Source organism: Equus asinus, chromosome 1 (assembly GCF_041296235.1).
Source record: "Equus asinus isolate D_3611 breed Donkey chromosome 1, EquAss-T2T_v2, whole genome shotgun sequence".
Lineage (NCBI taxonomy): Eukaryota > Metazoa > Chordata > Mammalia > Perissodactyla > Equidae > Equus > Equus asinus.
In genome coordinates, this window is record NC_091790.1 from 134,812,173 (window position 1) to 134,827,585 (window position 15,413).

The following is a 15,413-nucleotide window of genomic DNA, read 5'->3' on the forward strand; positions in this document are numbered from 1 at the left end:
CAAACAGAATGCCACATAACCTCTACAGACTGTAAGGCCCCAAGGGGAAGCACACCAGTCGTGTACACAGAGACTTTTCTTACTACTGTTCTTGAGAGAACTAAGGGGAAATGAAAGCTGAAAAGAAAAGCCCTTGGTTTAAATGGACCCCAATTGCATTCCAACCAATCAGATCAATAACACAGAGATTCCTAAAACCACTGTGCTGAGGCAGTTTTATCGAATGCACTTGCCTATTGATTAATATTCTGACTTTGAAATGTAAACACTCAAACTTCTTTGTTGTGATCAGAATTACAGTAATGTTAAAGCTGGCAAGATACCCATTAGATTATCACTCTACCTTTATAAATGAGGAAACTGAGGCTCAGGAAAGCAAGAAGATGCACCATGATAAAAGAAACGGCCTTACCTTTCGCCCAGCACCAAACAATACTACAACCTCTAGGGTTTTCTTCTATTGCAGAATAAAGGTAAGAATGGAGAATACATCCTCTAAAGGTCTACTCCTGGAGCAGATCAGATCACAAGAAAGCTACATCTTGAGTCTATTTTTTTGCCTCCTTACAGAAACACCTTCCCCCATCTAAGATGCACCATTACCTCTTGGTTTGTACTATGGATGGTTATAAGCAACAGCCATCTGACATTGCCCTATGGTGTTTGATATCCTTTATACTAAAACATCCAAATAAGTGTCTTCGATCTAGGTTCTTGGCAGAATTTTGTATTTCCTAATGAACTTTCCTTACCTGGGTTATAAAAACTATGGAATTTATCTGGTTTCCCTTGGCATGCTGCTGTGGTAATGCATGTGATAACTGCATTTCAATTCTGGTTCCCTGACTGACAGACTGTGTGAGCAGGTCAACTTCTTCAGCTTCCATTTCTGCATCTTAACTGAGGGTCATCATCTTGCCACCTGCATCAGCATTGTTGGGAACATTAAGTCAGGTACTATGATATGATGACAACTTCCATGGGGAAAAAAAAATGTTTCCTTTTTACTTTTCTTCAAGTAGTAGGTTCTCTTCAGCCTTAGATGTCTAATAAAGTACAAACAGCCCAGTGCTTTTATTTACCCCAGCCAAAGGAATGTTGCCAGATCTGAAATGAAAATGCCTGGTTGCGTGTTCCATTTGTTCTTAATCACAAATTGAAAGATGTTATTTTAAGGAGAATTTGTACTAATACTTTAAGAAACCATCGACTGAATTCCCTGTTACTTTCAGCCAGACAATTTCAGGTTACAGCAAGAAACAAATAAACAAAAAGAAAAGAATTTGACCAGACTATGATTTTAAAAGGTTCATAACATTATTTCCCCCATACACAAAAAATGTCAAGTCCTCCAGAATGGAGAGCAGAAATGCTTACTTACAGAGGCACACATTTTACTTGTTCTCTTAAAAACTTCCTTCTGTACCAAAACGATTCAAAACTCTGCTCCTCACATCTCAGCCAATCAGAGATGCCTCTTTAAGCTCATGAAACATAAGGTTTTAATTTACAAGGGATCATCTATATTTCTTTCTCAGGGCCTCATAGAAGGACTATATTTTAAATCCAATACAAATTCCTATACGTTTTTCAAAAGTTTACCCAAATAGTATATACTATTTCCAATTGCATAATGACATCAGAGCTAATTAAAGCAGAGTCATGAGATAGCTCCTTGCATCTAGTCTTCCTGAGAAACTGAGATTTAAGTAACATATTTAGCAAAATCTTCTTTTATAGTTTAATCTTAGAATTACAAGAAAATTTTGGGTAGTAACTACCCTACCTTATTGATGATATTTCAGAAATGGTGATTTCTTTTTCCTTTCATACTTCTATTTTTTAAAAAATGTTTTTTGTGAGATTCTGTGCAAATAATCCATGATTCATATTTATATCTACTGAACAAACCCACCTACATTAAATCTTTGCGTCTCATCATGTTTAAAGTGTAAGTTCTAACAAATTATGGCTGACTCTTAAAGGATAACTTAGTTTAGGATCTTAATATGAATCAGCTGTAAGTGCCCTATAAGATAAAGGTCAAAATAATCAAACTGACAATTTCTTTTGATAAGTGGTTTTAGGGAAAGCAATATATTTTTTTAAAAGATGGACCTTTCAAAGAGAGTCTATAAGTTGAGGTTCTGTGTGTAAATGAATCGAAGAACCATCCCACCAATGTCAAGAACAGATTTGTGTAAGAATGAAGAAAAATATGAAGAGAGAAAAGACATTTAGAGTCAGAATTGCTGCAAAAGAATACAGATGTTTTGGAAGATAAGAATCAGCTTTTGCAGAAATTCCTGGGTTGGAAATTCAAGAAGAAATGAGGTGGAGATCTATGGTGAAATCTTAGGCAGAGCTATACTTGAAGTGTCTCTACAAAGACAATCTAATAGACTTGTAGGCGATGACTCCAAAGAGGGAGTGAAGAGCATAGCCTGAGCTTCCTCCATCACTATCCACTCCCTAACCATACAAAAGTGAAACAGGGGTGAGAGTCCAACCTTATAAAGCTTAGTTTCAAAATATGTTAGGTCTAATCCAATATTTCTCAAACTGTATTATACATAGATGAGTGCCAAGAATATTTATATAATATGTGTGTGTGTGTGTGTGTGTGTGTATTCCATGTGTGTATGCCTGTATGTATATCTCAAATGTGGAAATACCAGGTAAGACAAAGTTTACAAACAGTTCTTTACCTCAGGACTTCTCCGAGGATTTATTAGGCTAACATTAATCTCCAATAAGGACATAGAGTGCAGCCTTTTACCAAACTTATTCGAACAAATTTATTTCACAGAACACCTTTGGGGAAGATACTATATTTCACAGAACACAATTTGGAAAATGCTGGTTGAATTCATCAGTGAGTCCCAGTGTTGATACCCCCACTATCGATATCCTAGTGTAGAAAACTATGTTAAATACTGAGGAATCATCATGATCTGCACCCAGAAACCACACTTTCTTCTATGATTTTTCGGAGTGGACATGTTCACATAGTGTTACTCAATAGAAGTCCATGGGCTCAGTCAGACACAAGGTCTCCTCTGGCAATTACCGGCCATGGGAACTTGGACAAATAACTGCTTTCAGGCTTAGATTCTTCACCTATTAAAAGAAGAGAATAAATAGTACCTTCCTTAAAGGGTTATAAAGTTTAAGTGACACATTTATGCACACATGGTGTACATTAAGAAAAACAATGCCAAATACATATAGCAGTTGGTCAAAAATATAGTCTTAACCCACAGTATAATCTCTGGTACTCGACACAGACAATACAAGCCCTCCACCTACAAGCCGGCAAAGAACAACTCACCTAGAAGCTCAAGGTCTGCCAAGTTGCACTTGGAGCATTCACCTAATTGCTGGCGGTCCACGGGCACTCAACTGTATGTAATTGGAAATGGATCTCTAGCCCTGGGGATTACCCACATTCAGCCTGACATAAGCAGTGTGGAGAAACTTCAGGAGATTTGGAAAGGCCTGATAAAACAAGATCTTTCATATAAGAAAACTTTACTGAGTCTGATGCTTGAAGAACGAATATTAAGGAGGAATTGGGTTATGTTTTATAATTTTGACCTAATTGAAATATTTTTACTATGAAGTTCTTATAGTTCATACTTTTTTAGTAATTTTCTTCTGTGGATCTCAAACCTTTCCACACCCTGAGAAAATAATACTTTTTAGACTAAAGTAAAAATAAGCTGCTCATATTTCTCTTCTAATATTTTATTACCCACTGCATTCATCACCTCCCCAAAAGACTTCCCTAACCTTAACTGTTATTGGTTACAACTCTGACCTGTTTCTGATTTTCATAGCTTCCTCTGTATCACATTGATTTAATAAATAAAATACTGTATTGGTTTAAAAAATAAATAGAAAATCTAGGGTTTTATTTTTTTTAAACTTTGGAAGACAACTCTCAGAAAATGATTTTTTTTTTTTTTTAACAAGGTCTCTTTTACACAATCCACTAGGGAAGAAAACTGATTTTTTAAAAAAAAACTAAAAAGAATGATAGCTATTCAAAAGAACATAGAAATGGTTAAAACAAGTATTAATGAAATTCAAGCCAAACAAAGCCATTTAACCTGCAGTGCATCCTTTAACTTTCTGGGCCTAGAATTCGTAACTGTAAACTGGAGAGAACTAACTAGTTTCTAGATGATTGATTTGGTTCCTTCCAGTTCCATGATCTGGTAAGAATGACTTTTTTTTTAAACTCTGACTTCACTTCTGAGACTCCTCCTTGGTAAACTTCCCTGCAGAGTAGAAGAGAAAACAAGCTCAAGAATTTCAATAGAACAACTTGTGAAGTCGGGAAGTGTCACCTACTCTGAGGAACAGAGCTGAGCACTCTGCCATATTCCATGTGCCCTACCCCAGAAAGGGAAGGGTTTGGGTAATGGTGTGCTGGATGCTTAAAGCATGTGATGCTCCTTGGCAATTAATTTATTAGAATAAATTCACTTTTCACCCTGACCAGTCATCTAGAATGACCTTGAGAGAATGCAACACAGGACAGGTACGTCTTTATGAGAGAGGAGTGGTAGAAGGAAGTCAGCTTGGTGAAGTTTCTACACATGGGCTACTATCAGCAGAGGAATGAGCATCAGGGTGGAGGGTAAGATGAACAGTTACGGCTGTGAGTGCTCCAGCAACCTCAGAGAGCATCTGTGCTTCCCAACCTCCTTTTCAATATCGAGATCTTTCATAAATTACCACCAACACAAACACACACACACTTGCACACTCACATTCACATATGATACCTGTTGTCCATTTAGTACTTGTAGCTTTTTCTTTTACTAAATACTAGGAATCCAGAAATACTTGAAAACAAATATATATTTTATTAAGTTTATGAATTTATGGATGTAGATCCATGAGTATTTGAAAAACAATAATATATGTATCTGAGACAAACAGATATTTCATTTTAAGAGGTAGAGATATGACTGCACATTCTTTAGAGACACCAACGTGCACAGTGATGATATTCGCAGTGCCCTGTTAGTATGTAGTACAAGTAACACCCATCTTAAGTAGTGAGCTTCATGTCTAGCCTAACATTCAAACTTCCCAGTGACAGTGCACCTCAGGTTCCCTCTTTCAGAGTCATCCTGAAGCCACCTTCTGCGTTTGTGGGAAAAAGTGACCCTCAATAGCTCCCTCTTGTCGGTATAATTCAGCCCAAACTTTTTAGCTTAGACTGAAACTTTCTCCTGCCTTCCCATAATATCTCAGCCACATTCACCCCACCCCTCCAGAAATTTAAGTCCTTCAAAGCTCCTGTTTTTGCACCTTCCATCCACTTCTCCATCAGAACCCTCCCGACCCCGTCCGTGTGACGGCCGCTTCCCTTGTGCTCCTTCAGCTTTGAGATGGGGGTTAGGCTAACTGATCTACATTTCCGTGTCCCACTGAACTACACTCTCCCATAAGGCTGGGCCATGTCTTGTGCATCTTTGTATTCTACTACCTAACAGCACTTACAGCATAGTGGGTATTTGGTAAGTATTTATTTTATACAAATGAATGGAGAAACAAAAGATCAAAAATAATTGTAGAAAAGTATCGCCAGATTGGACAAATATTACAATACAGTTGAAACATTTCATTTAGAAGACCCTAGGCTAAGTATGTATTGACAGATTTTTAAATTATATTACATTATTATTATCCTCATTTTTTTCTAGCTTTATTGAGGCATAATCGACAAAACTGCAAGATATTTAAAGTGAAAAAAAGAAAAGTATCCCAGGAGAGAGCCTAATCACAGGCCAACAAATCCTAGGTAGAATTAATAATACAAGGGCAGTTTATTGACAAAACTGAGTCAAGTGGTTAAACCATTACTCTAAAATATCTTACAAGGAAAATGACAACAAGAATGTGAGTCTGCTGAGATGCATTGTGTGGTTTGGAATTAGGAAGGGAATATGCAGTTTGCTTTTTGCTTTCAGACTTCATTGTTTGTTTTTTAAACTGGCATCCCCCCTCTGTGTATGGGGTGAAGACAGCGCTGCAGCCCAGCCTGTGACACCCAACCAGACCAGAAAGAACGCTCTGAGAAGGTCCCCAGAGCCATGGGCGGCCCCGGGCTGTGGAAGGGCCCAGGCTGCCCGCAAGCGGGGTCTCGGGCAGCGAGCACGCTCCGAAGAGACGTTGCGGTGTTCTCAAGTTTTTCTCTCTAAATATTTAATGGATAGTTTCCCTTGCTTCTGTTTCTGACTTGATTAAAGAGGAGAAAAAGGAGTTTGTCTACAAGAAGGATAATAGTAGAGGACGGCGCATCTGGCTTTACTTTTTAAATTACATCAAAGTTTGTGTTTGTGCTTTGTTGTTGTTTTTCTTCATTTGACAGCGATCCCGTGAACTTCTCCTTGGGGGAAATGGCGCGTCCGAAGCCCGCCAAGCCCAGCCTGAGAGCCCTAGGATTTAGTAGAGCAACATTTTAAAGAAAACCTCGACAGACATAAACTCAGAGGAAGCCGTGCGCTCCTTAAGTCAAAGGCATCTGTTCTATCGCAGCCCTCGATTTGCTGTTTGTAACCAGCGTTAAGAGTAGGATTTTTAAACACGAAAATGGATGAAAGAAAAGAAAAGCTAAGTCCCGCGGTCTGCCTACTCCTATTCATTATCTCCAGCAGCATATGGGACCATTCTCCTACTTGCCCTCGCCCTTTCTTCCGCAAAAGCAAAAGCAACCAAGCCTGTCCCGCTTCATAGCAAACCCACTCTTTGTGCCTGAGCGGTGCCTCTGCCACCACTACTACTTCCTCCACCTCCCGCCTCCTCCTCCTCCCGCCCGCCGCCGACTTTCGTTGGGGGAAGAAGGCGGCCTGCTCCCTTTGCGCCGGGAAGCCAGTGCCGCGATTGGGCGACGGTCCCTGAGCCTCCAGTTCCGCGTCGGTTTCAAGGCTCCTCCCTCCTGGTGAAAGACAGACTGCGGGGCGCCTGGAAACCGGTCCGAGGGCGCGCGAGGGAGAGGAGAGCTAGCGAGTTGAGGGATTGACACAAATGGTCAGGCGGCGGCGGCGGAGAAGGAGGCGGAGGCGCAAGGGGGAGCCGAGGCCGCTGGGCTGCGGAGAGTTGCGCGCACCACGGGGTCGCGGCCACTAGCGCGGCGCCGGCAGCCGGGAGCCACCGAGCCGAGGGCCAGGAAGGCGGGACGCGACCCCGGAGCGCCCGAGCCGCCGGGGCTGTCCCCGCCGCCCGCGCTTCATGAATCGCAAGTTTCCGCGGCGGCGGCGGCTGCGAGACGCGGAGCGGGAGCCGGGGCAGCGGGCCGAGTGCGGCTCGGGCTCGACGGAGGGCACCGGCGCTGAGGAGATTCCCCCGGCCGCGGGAGGAGTCGCCGCCGGCCGCGCCACCGCCAGCCCCAGCCGAGATGCGCCCAGAAAGGAGCCGAGAAAGTATGGCTGAGGAGGAGGCACCTAGAAAGTCCCGGGCCGCCGGCGGCGGCGCGAGCTGGGAACTTTGTGCCGGGGCGCTCCCGGCTGGGACGGTGGCGGAGGGGAGCGGCGACGCGGGCGGCCGCCGCCGCCCCCCGGCTGCCTCCGGGCGCTTGGCGCGCCGGCTGCTGCTGCTGCTTTGGCTTCTGGAGGCTCCGCTGCTGCTGGGGGTCCGGGCGCAGGCGGCGGGCCAGGGGCCCGGGCCGGGGCAGCAGCCCCCTCCGCCGCCTCAGCAGCAGCCCAGCGGGCAGCAGTACAACGGCGAGCGGGGCATCTCCATCCCGGACCACGGCTACTGCCAGCCCATCTCCATCCCGCTGTGCACGGACATCGCGTACAACCAGACCATCATGCCCAACCTGCTGGGCCACACGAACCAGGAGGATGCGGGCCTCGAGGTGCACCAGTTCTACCCGCTGGTGAAGGTGCAGTGCTCGGCCGAGCTCAAGTTCTTCCTGTGCTCCATGTACGCGCCCGTGTGCACCGTGCTGGAGCAGGCTCTGCCGCCCTGCCGCTCCCTGTGCGAGCGCGCGCGCCAGGGCTGCGAGGCGCTCATGAACAAGTTCGGCTTCCAGTGGCCTGACACGCTCAAGTGCGAGAAGTTCCCGGTGCACGGCGCCGGCGAGCTGTGCGTGGGCCAGAACACGTCGGACAAGGGCACCCCGACGCCCTCGCTGCTGCCCGAGTTCTGGACCAGCAACCCCCAGCACGGCGGCGGGGGGCACCGCGGCGGCGGCTTCCCGGGGGGCGCGGGCGGGTCGGAGCGAGGCAAGTTCTCGTGTCCGCGCGCCCTCAAGGTGCCCTCCTACCTCAACTACCACTTTCTGGGGGAGAAGGACTGCGGTGCGCCCTGTGAGCCGACCAAGGTGTACGGGCTCATGTACTTCGGCCCCGAGGAGCTGCGCTTCTCGCGCACCTGGATCGGCATCTGGTCCGTGCTGTGCTGCGCCTCCACGCTCTTCACGGTGCTTACGTACCTGGTGGACATGCGGCGCTTCAGCTACCCGGAGCGGCCCATCATCTTCTTGTCAGGATGCTACACGGCAGTGGCCGTGGCCTACATCGCCGGCTTCCTGCTGGAGGACCGGGTGGTGTGTAACGACAAGTTCGCCGAGGACGGGGCGCGCACCGTGGCGCAGGGCACCAAGAAGGAGGGCTGCACCATCCTCTTCATGATGCTCTACTTCTTCAGCATGGCCAGCTCCATCTGGTGGGTGATCCTGTCGCTCACCTGGTTCCTGGCAGCCGGCATGAAGTGGGGCCACGAAGCCATCGAGGCTAACTCGCAGTATTTTCACCTGGCCGCCTGGGCCGTGCCGGCCATCAAGACCATCACCATCCTGGCGCTGGGCCAGGTGGACGGCGACGTGCTGAGCGGGGTGTGCTTCGTGGGGCTGAACAACGTGGATGCACTGCGTGGCTTCGTGCTGGCGCCGCTCTTCGTGTACCTGTTCATCGGCACGTCCTTCCTGCTAGCCGGCTTCGTGTCGCTCTTCCGCATTCGCACCATCATGAAGCACGACGGCACCAAGACCGAGAAGCTGGAGAAGCTCATGGTGCGCATCGGCGTCTTCAGCGTGCTGTACACGGTGCCAGCTACCATCGTCATCGCCTGCTACTTCTACGAGCAGGCCTTCCGGGACCAGTGGGAGCGCAGCTGGGTGGCCCAGAGCTGCAAGAGCTACGCCATCCCCTGCCCCCATCTCCAGGCAGGCGGGGGCTCCCCCCCGCACCCGCCCATGAGCCCTGACTTCACAGTCTTCATGATCAAGTACCTTATGACGCTAATCGTGGGCATCACGTCAGGCTTCTGGATCTGGTCCGGCAAGACCCTCAACTCCTGGAGGAAGTTCTACACCAGGCTCACCAACAGCAAACAGGGAGAGACCACCGTCTGAGACTCGGGGTCTCAGCCCATTCCCAGCCCTCGGCCCCGTCCCAGCCACCCCCAAAAGCTGGCCCCATGGAATCCTTGCCAAGCCTGGCCACTCGAGGCTTCCTCACTAGACACTCACGTTCGCAGGCTTCTTTTAACAACTCAGCTCCTGCAAAAGCTTCCGTCCCTGGGGGCAAACGGACTCGAGGGCTCAGCTGCCAGAGGGGGAATGGACAGACTTCCCTCGCTTTCACACTCTGGTACCGGGACTGTACGCTTTTATGATTGTAAATAGCCTGTGTAAGATTTTTGTAAGTATATTTGTATTTAAATGACGGCCGATCACGCGTTTTTCTTTTACTTTCCTTTTTTGTTTAAATTCTAATTATTTAGGGCGGTTTAACCGTTTGAGGCTTTTCCTTGTTGCCCTTCTCGGAGTACTGCAGAGAGAAAGCCGGAGCAGAGCACCGTCGGTGCTCCTGCTGGTCCTCGCGCGCCCCTCCCAGCCGCGGGTGGGTGCATCTGGGGCTGTGCGGCCCGGGTCACTTCCTGCCTCCTCTCTCTGCTCCCGCCCTTCCCTTCCTTGCTTGGGGTCGGGGCATTTTAGGTACTGAACTCCACAAAGCTTCCAAATCCGGGGTGGGCCCCCCTGTCATCCCATGTCTACCCTTGTCGGGGCCAGATTGAGAAGGCTGGTCCCTCTGACTTCCCGAAGCTGAATTTTTTCACTGTCGAGAACCTTCCCCTAGCTTCAAGGAGGCCCACGGATGTGGGCGCTGGCAGTCCCGGCCTCCCTCGGCGCTGGCCTCCACCGCCCAGACGCTCCCTGCTTCCCTCTAAGTTGGTTAGAGGGTGAGCGGGATAACTAATGCCAAACTTTTTTAAGTCTAATTTTTGGTGGATGAGCTCATTTCATTCTCTGGTGACTAAAACCTGGTATGGGTTTGGCCAGCGTCATGGAAAGATGTGGTTACTGAGATTTGGGAAGCGGCATGAAGCTTTGTGTGGGTTGGGAGAGACTGAAGATGGGGGTTATAAAATGTTAATTCTAATTGCATACTGATGCCTGGCGACCTGCCTCTGGCTTGAGACAGCCGCGTTTAGATTTTACCATTCTGTAAAATGGAAACGTTGAGATCACCTGGAAAGCTTTGTTAAGGAGTTGATCTTTGCTTTCCTTAACAAGACAACAGAACTAAACTGAGTATGAAAACTTGAAGGAGATTTCAGTGTAATGGACTTCCTCAAAATGAAGTGCTACTTTCTTATTTTTAATCAAATAATAATTGGACATTTATCAGAAACTTTAAAATGTAAAAGTTGTACACTTTCAACATACGATTACGATTGTTATTCAGCAACATGTTCTGAGGGAGGAACAATCCACATCACTAATAATAACCTGGTAAGATTCCAGAGGGTAAAGGAGGTGGAATAATTGGTGGGATTAGCTCCTGAAATAAACAAAATATGGGCATGCATGCTAAAGGGAAAATGCGTGCAGGTCTGCTGCATTCAATCCTGTGTGCTCCTTTTTGGATTTACAGAAATGTATCAAATGTAAATCTTTCAAAGCCATTTAAAAATATTCACTTTAGTTCTCTGTGAAAAAGACGAGAAAGGCAATCCTCCTGATTGTATTGTTTTAAACTTAAAGAGTTTATCAAAATGCCGGTACTTAGGACCTAAATTTATCTATGTCTGTCATACCCTAAAATGACAATGGTCTTTGAATTTGGTATGCATTTATTCTGTTCACTATCACAAAGTCATCTATATTTATAGAGGAATAGAAGTTTATATATATATAATACCATATTTTTAATTTCGCAAATAAAAAAATCAAAGTTTTGTACAAAATTATATGGTTTTTGTGCCTGAAAATAACAGAGGTGGAACTGTCTGAACTGTGAACTATCTTTACATTTTACAGTGTCCCGTAGCCAGTCCCACAGTATATAAATTCAGGAATTCACTGAAAAAGTCTGTCTTTAAACCTTTAGACCAGTCCTTCAAAGAACGGTCCTACTTGCATTGTTGTGACTGACATTGTGAAGTCCCTAGAAAAGATCTGCTTTAATGAGAGTAATAATATAAAATAGAAGTTTGCAAATTATTTCTTTATTCAAAGAGGATTATTAAAAAGAGAACTCCAATTTTAATATTAAAGCTTTTTTTCTTTCAAGGGATAAATTTACATGACTTTTTATAGTATGGAGGTTTATTTTTAGATCATCAGCCATCACTTTTGTCACAATCTTTATCAGGTATTGTCTTATGTTTCCTATAATCTTGGATATTCCAAAACCGTAAATAGGCAATCAATAAATGGTTAACTGACTGTGTGTTTATAAGCATTTTAAACAGCAGTGGGGTGTATAAGGCTGTTTTGTTGTTTGCTTCTGAAGATCACGTTTTTATATTGTTCTAGGAACCTTCTCCAGAGGATTTATCTAGTCGGTCTGCTCTTAGTCAGAATTTATGTATATGTGGAGTGTATATATACATATATCTCTATATTATGTTTATATATACACATATGTGTACACACACACTAATTTTTATAAAATAGAGATGCGAAGTTTATTTATACATTTCACAATATGGAAATAACGTTATGAGAAATGGAAAATGCCAGATAGAAAACCTCAAATATCTTTGGAAAACAAGTCTCTTATTCCTTTACAAACTAAATATATCTTTATTAAATTTTCTCATGAAAACATTCTGTGACAAAATGCCAAGAGGCTAAAATGAAGAGCGTTGATACAATAGAACTACTTTCGTGGTTGTAAGGCAATTGTGTTATAAGTCATCATTATTATTTAGTTTAAGGCAAATTAAAAAATTAAATCTAATTGAAAATATAGCATTCAATTTTAATTAGCAAGATGTAATTTTATCTTCTTTTTGCCTTTGTTAGATTAATCTAATATAGTAGATACCTGAGGTTTTATCATATAGACACAAAAATGGCAATAGCAATTCTTAGGCCAAATTAAAACACGTCTCCTCACTGCCTAATTCAATCAGATAATTTCTGAAAGAAAATTTGTAAAGGTTGTTAAGCTCTGTCCAGGTCTCTATCCGCGGAATAAATATAGAGTATTCGTATTCTGGGCATCCTGAAAATGATGTGACTGAATTTGATGCAGAAAGGTTTTATAATGCTGGAATTAAATAGCTTTAGAAGACAATTTTAAGTCACCACCAGGCCTTGTTTTTAGGAAACAATTTATTTTAAATTGTGTAGCATATAGAAAGCCCGTGTATTCTTTTGTGTCTTTCAATACTGATGGCAAAATAAGACTTGCCTGAAAAACCATAGAGCTACTGGGAATATAGTCCCATTAACATGCTGTTTCCATGACAAACTATTTTCAGATGGTTTTTTCAGATGGATTTTATTTTTTTAAACTAGCTATCAATTGAAGTCAATTTTTCCCCTCACAGTGTGCTTGGTTCAGCTTTTGTAGTAAATGTATACATTGTATGAAAGCTTTCTTATGCTCGTTTAAAAAAAAATGCCACTTTTCACTTAAACTTTGTGAAAGCAGAAAGTCATATATTTAATCTCAAAGCCAGCCACTGTCAAACATATGCAAAACAGCTGGACCAGATTTTTCAGTTTGTCTGAGGTAGTCACTTGTCAGCCTGAGTTTACTGTCCCAGTCCTTTTGTTTCCACCAGGCGCTGAAGCCTTTCTTCCGCTGTAGTCCATCATTCCTAAAGTCCAGCATGTGACTAGGAAAGGAGACCACAGTGAAGAGTAGGTGGCCAATTAAGAAAAAAATTGCCTAAACCACAAACCATTTCAGGACTTGGGTGACTTCTGATCACTTTCCCTGGTATCATATTTCAATCTTGGCTCACATTTGTTTTTTAAAGATGCCACGTTTTCAGTTGTGTGTGTTTGTGTTCAACTTCACTACTCCTGCTTTTATTGCTTTCTAATCCATTTATTGATTTCTAGGCTACGTTTTATGTAATGTACATGCAATTAATTGAAACCAGTGGTATGACCCTGAGAATCTCTGAGACATTTCTGATTATAGTATTCCGTGTAACTGGGGCCAGAGAGATAATCAAAATGTGGTCTTTACATATGTGTTGAGGTGGACACCAGTGATATTGTCATTGAATACTTAACAGAATATACTAATATCAAAATCTTGCAGGATTAACTTGTAAGGACCAAAATAACATGTGGGCTATGTATAAGAATTCTCCAGTTAGATTACTGAAAAGGAATTGCAATACTACCTTAAATTCAAGGCTTTTATTTTAACGCCCTTACATTTGCATCGGGGTCCTACAAGAGAAGTACCAAACAAGGTAAAGTTTATTTTGGTGATTCCTAAGATTTATATCTATATTTTGATATATATTGGCATCTGCCAATAGCCCTTAGAATTTGAAAAACAGTACTTGAGTTTCAATCATGACTCAAAATTCCCTTAAACTTTTGGGCTTAAATATTTCTATCCACTTTGGTCATACACTTTACCAATGAATGTATTAAACCATAACAATTATAGTGACAGAATAGCTTGGAACCAGGTAATTAACAGACAGATAGTCTCTAGCCTAATTTCCCTGAGTTTTATCATCATCTGTGGTGACATGTGTCTCTACTCCAATACAGAATCAAGTTCCTATTTAAATATAATGACACTTCCTTTGGGAATATTTGTTTGTGAGTGGGTTTGGGACCCTAATAACAGGTCAAATAAAAGGATTTGTCACAGAAATCTTTCCGATGTACTAGATAGGCTCAAGTACAATCTATAAGTACATGCTACAATGAACATATAATAAATATTCTGAGAGTCATCATCAGTTTTATAAGTCAAGCAGATTCTTAAATTGCTTAAAAAATACGATATCATTTTCCAATAGAGATTTCTCTAAATAAATCCTTTTATTTTAAGATCATGAAATTCTAAAGAGGTATATTTGTGAATGATAAAATAAAAATGATACTACATTTTCTAACAGAATCATTAATACATTAGTTGAATGACATATTTTTATAACTAATAATTCTAAAAGCAAATTATTCACATAGTATTGACTTGCACATTTTACTCATGCATGCTTTTTAAAATAAAACTGTCTTGCTTGAAGACAATAATTTTTGTTTTAAAATTTATAATATGCATATTTTATATAAAGAAGATCTCAAGAAGTTTCATTCACAGTATAGACTTTCAAAACATGTTCATAGCAATACAGTGATTAACATGAAAAGGAACCACTATTGCTGCTTTGAGATAGTTCTATGTGGCCTGGATTTCTTTTCTTTCCTTTTTAAAACCAAGTATCCTCTAATTTGTGGATATCTCCATGTTTCAGATCTCAATACCTGTTTGAATTAAATTTGCAGGGGAATAACTGCATGATCCCCCCATAGACAAAGTGTGGCCTTTATTTCCTTTCAAGTTGGCAGCGTGTCCTTGCTTAAATGAAGCTCTCTGAGACAGATTGTTTTCTTGCCCTTGGAAATGCTCGTCTTCACAAACGCAGCAGCAAATACCTGGAAGTCATACAGGCTAGTTAGATGTATATTCCAAATGCGGAGTGCTACTTGATTGTTATAAGGATTTTTTTTTCCTTAAAAGGTAAATTTGGAGACTATTCTTGATCTTATCTTTCCAAATCTTGGAAAACATTCTTCAAGAGTTTACTTCAATAAACACTCTGTCAAAAGCTCAGAACTCGGATAGGGTGACCCACCGTCCGGATTTGCCCAGTACTGAGGGGTTTCTTGGGATGTGTGACTTTTAGTGGTAAAACCAGGAAGTCCCGGGCAAACTGGGTTGGTGGGTCACTCTATTGCATGAATTAAATTGTGCTGCCAAGATAGAGTAAAAGTTTTTGTGTAGGTCACTGGATCCAGCATTAAAAGTATTCCACTGTAGCTTTAGCTTTTTTCATGAGCAGATGAAAGGCCAATGAACACAGCCCTTTGTAACTGACTTCACAGTGAGTACCAATCAACAGAAGCTGAGTGGAAGATGAAGGTATGGTGGAACAAACCTCACTGAGATCTTGGCCAT

At 42.9% G+C, this 15,413-nt stretch overlaps 1 protein-coding gene across 1 annotated transcript; it reads left to right on the forward strand.

The window, feature by feature from the left end:
- Positions 1-7,015: 7,015 nt before the first annotated feature.
- On the forward strand, positions 7,016-11,214 carry FZD1 (frizzled class receptor 1). Its single transcript, XM_044767475.2, has one exon. The coding sequence runs from the start codon at positions 7,415-7,417 to the stop codon at positions 9,374-9,376; it is 1,962 nt and encodes a 653-aa protein (XP_044623410.1). The 5' UTR covers positions 7,016-7,414; the 3' UTR covers positions 9,377-11,214.
- The last annotated feature ends 4,199 nt before the right edge of the window (positions 11,215-15,413 follow it).

Excerpts from the sequence above, each read along its gene's own strand:
- FZD1 (XM_044767475.2), top strand. The coding sequence starts at position 7,415 with ATGCGCCCAGAAAGGAGCCGAGAAAGTATGGCTGAGGAGGAGGCACCT.